Source organism: Penaeus vannamei, chromosome 27 (genome assembly GCF_042767895.1).
Source record: "Penaeus vannamei isolate JL-2024 chromosome 27, ASM4276789v1, whole genome shotgun sequence".
NCBI lineage: Eukaryota > Metazoa > Arthropoda > Malacostraca > Decapoda > Penaeidae > Penaeus > Penaeus vannamei.
The window spans coordinates 17,550,366-17,552,865 of NC_091575.1; the positions used below are offsets into that span (position 1 = coordinate 17,550,366).

The window sequence follows — 2,500 nt, forward strand, 5'->3', positions numbered from 1 at the left end:
GCGTTGTGGCGATGACACTCCTCTTGATTTTGAACATATCTGGGTCAGAAAAAAGTAGCACTGGAGAAAACATACCATATATCTCTAAATAGTTACAAATATGCATTTCAAATCATTTGCTCTATTCTTTCAAATATTCTTGCTAAACAATAAGGCTGGGAGTATCTTAAAAATTACATCACTATTTTCCAAACAGAAAAACAGACAGAATCTTTCCCATCAAATTAGTAAATGGTCTATAACTAATATCACTTATACATACACAAAGCCTAAACACTATCCATAATGTTATCATCATTCTTACTTCCCCTTTTCGAAATCTACTTATATCATCTCTAGTCAACAAAATTAACACATTAATAGTGACAGAGAGGTACATGCTATTATGTGAACAGTTCACTTACCATCTCTGTTTCTAATGCCTGTGCTAGTGTCAGATAGCCACTCTTAAAGGCAAGTAAGGACGGAGTATCACCATCACAATTTGGAATACTGAGGGCACACCTGCCACCAGGAGCCTCTAGTAAGGCCCACGTAAACGTTTTCAGGCCATAATAAGCACTGAAGTGTATCCAAGTGGGAAATACCGAAGAACCTGTCATGAATTTTACACTTGTTAACAATTCATTTTCATATCCTGTCAATAATTTGACTAATTACAACAAAAAATCATGTTCCCATCCATTACAGTGTACTAATAAAAAAGAGCACACTATGCAAAATCCAATCAAAACTTCAAAGTATCGGAAACTTTTTTTTTTTTTGTCAAAATATTTCTTCACCTACAAAATAGATTACTTTAAAATATCTTTCTCAAGATTCACACAAAATATCTGAACCACTTTACAATCACATAAAATCTATTTATCAATTTAAATGAAAAAAAGTTAACATCAAATAGCTAATCTTTTTGGAAATGTAAAAAAAAAATACAAATGTTTACATATGACAGGACAACATTTCCTAGACAGTAGCAATCCAACAACAAACCACAATCTGAAATATTCACAAATCTCAATCCATACCTTTCTCATTGTCATCATCTGCACATCTGCTGGGAGGGATACGCATACTGAAGTTCTTGGCCAAGCACAGGTCTAGGTCATTGTTCAAGGGATTCAGGTTTAGGGCCTGGTGGGGAAGGTTTACTATAAAGAGGATCATGTGTAAAGAAACAATGATATTTTCCAAAAGTGTTATATAACATCAATACAGGTTTTTCCATTTTATAAAGAGGGGAAACTGTACATGAAATCATAAAATAATTTACATAATGCTTTTCTGCAATCTTTATTCCTGAAGACCTGATCATTCTTTAAGTGTTCCTTTGAAACTGCCCATTACTCTAACCCAGGAGTTTTAGCAAAAAATATAACTTTAAATTCTTCACACAAATTACAATGCTAACTAACATTCAATGTACTTGCCTGACACATGAGATCAATTGGGTTTTTAGAATTTGAAAGAATCTGCGACAACGTATCCATGTTTCGTTCACACTTCACTTGCCTTGATCCTTGACTCTTTCCATTCACTGAAACTTCTATATACAGGAGGGCAGAGGTTTCCAAGTATGACTCTGTAGAAATAAGAATAAAACATCCAAAAGAATTAGACCTGGCCAACAATTGAAGATTTTCAATTAATCATATTACAAACAGCCATCATACACTATGTTTTATGTTTTAGATACAAATATATTTAAATTCATCATTTCTTCTCTCACTGTAAAACACAACAGACTTATCAACCTGGCATTTGGAAGCTGAGGGTATAGGGGTTCTGCAAGCGCCATTTTTTTATGATGACTGGTTCTTTGTTTGCACTGTTCACCGATATTACAACTTCCTCCTTCACTTCATCAGTCATAATTATATATACCTGTGAATGCGTCTGAATAAAAAGATATATTTTAATTACATCAGGCTACTGTGACATACTTCTCAATTCTACACTCTTCCAATATAAAATGCTTGCAAAATTAAATTAATACTATCCCTTTATCATCTTTTTCATAAGAGCAAAATGCACAAATGGACAAGTATGCATGAATATCACTGTAATCATATTGCCTAGTCTATCAAAATCCTACATCAACCAAGTACCTATCCATCATTTCTTAATAAGATATAAATTGCAATGCATTAAGATTCACAATCATAATAAAAAAAATCTGCAAGTACCAGATACTTCCATGAAAATCTGTAACTGTCTAATGTTAAACATCAATCTTATTTCATTAAATATATTTAGCTAATCTACCAAAATCCATAAAATGGCAAATGAAGCCACTTTCAAAATTCCAGTGTCTTGTAACACGTACTGCAATTCCAAAGTAATTCATCTCATACTCATCTTCTACAACAAAAATACAAAAAAGGGTAACAATTAATGTAATGCTGATTGCAACAAAAATCTGGTCATCAGATTTGTCATGCAAATATCTTGTAGATTACACTGTGTGCTCCTCTATCTTTCATTCTCCTCTCTTTCATATTTG

General features: G+C 32.8%; 1 protein-coding gene across 3 annotated transcripts in view; it reads right to left on the reverse strand.

Moving 5' to 3' along the window:
* LOC113800717 (DBB domain-containing protein stumps) overlaps positions 1 to 2,500 on the reverse strand; it is a 48,280-nt gene that overhangs the window by 13,937 nt on the left and 31,843 nt on the right. For all 3 annotated transcript variants that reach the window (XM_027351518.2, XM_070140943.1, XM_070140942.1), the window contains exons 6-10: positions 1,752 to 1,893; positions 1,428 to 1,579; positions 1,026 to 1,131; positions 405 to 595; positions 1 to 39 (exon numbers count right to left, since the gene is read on the reverse strand). The exon at positions 1 to 39 is cut by the window's left edge. In XM_027351518.2, the coding sequence (XP_027207319.2) occupies positions 1 to 39; positions 405 to 595; positions 1,026 to 1,131; positions 1,428 to 1,579; positions 1,752 to 1,893 (630 nt within the window). The remainder of the gene's footprint in view (positions 40 to 404; positions 596 to 1,025; positions 1,132 to 1,427; positions 1,580 to 1,751; positions 1,894 to 2,500) is intronic.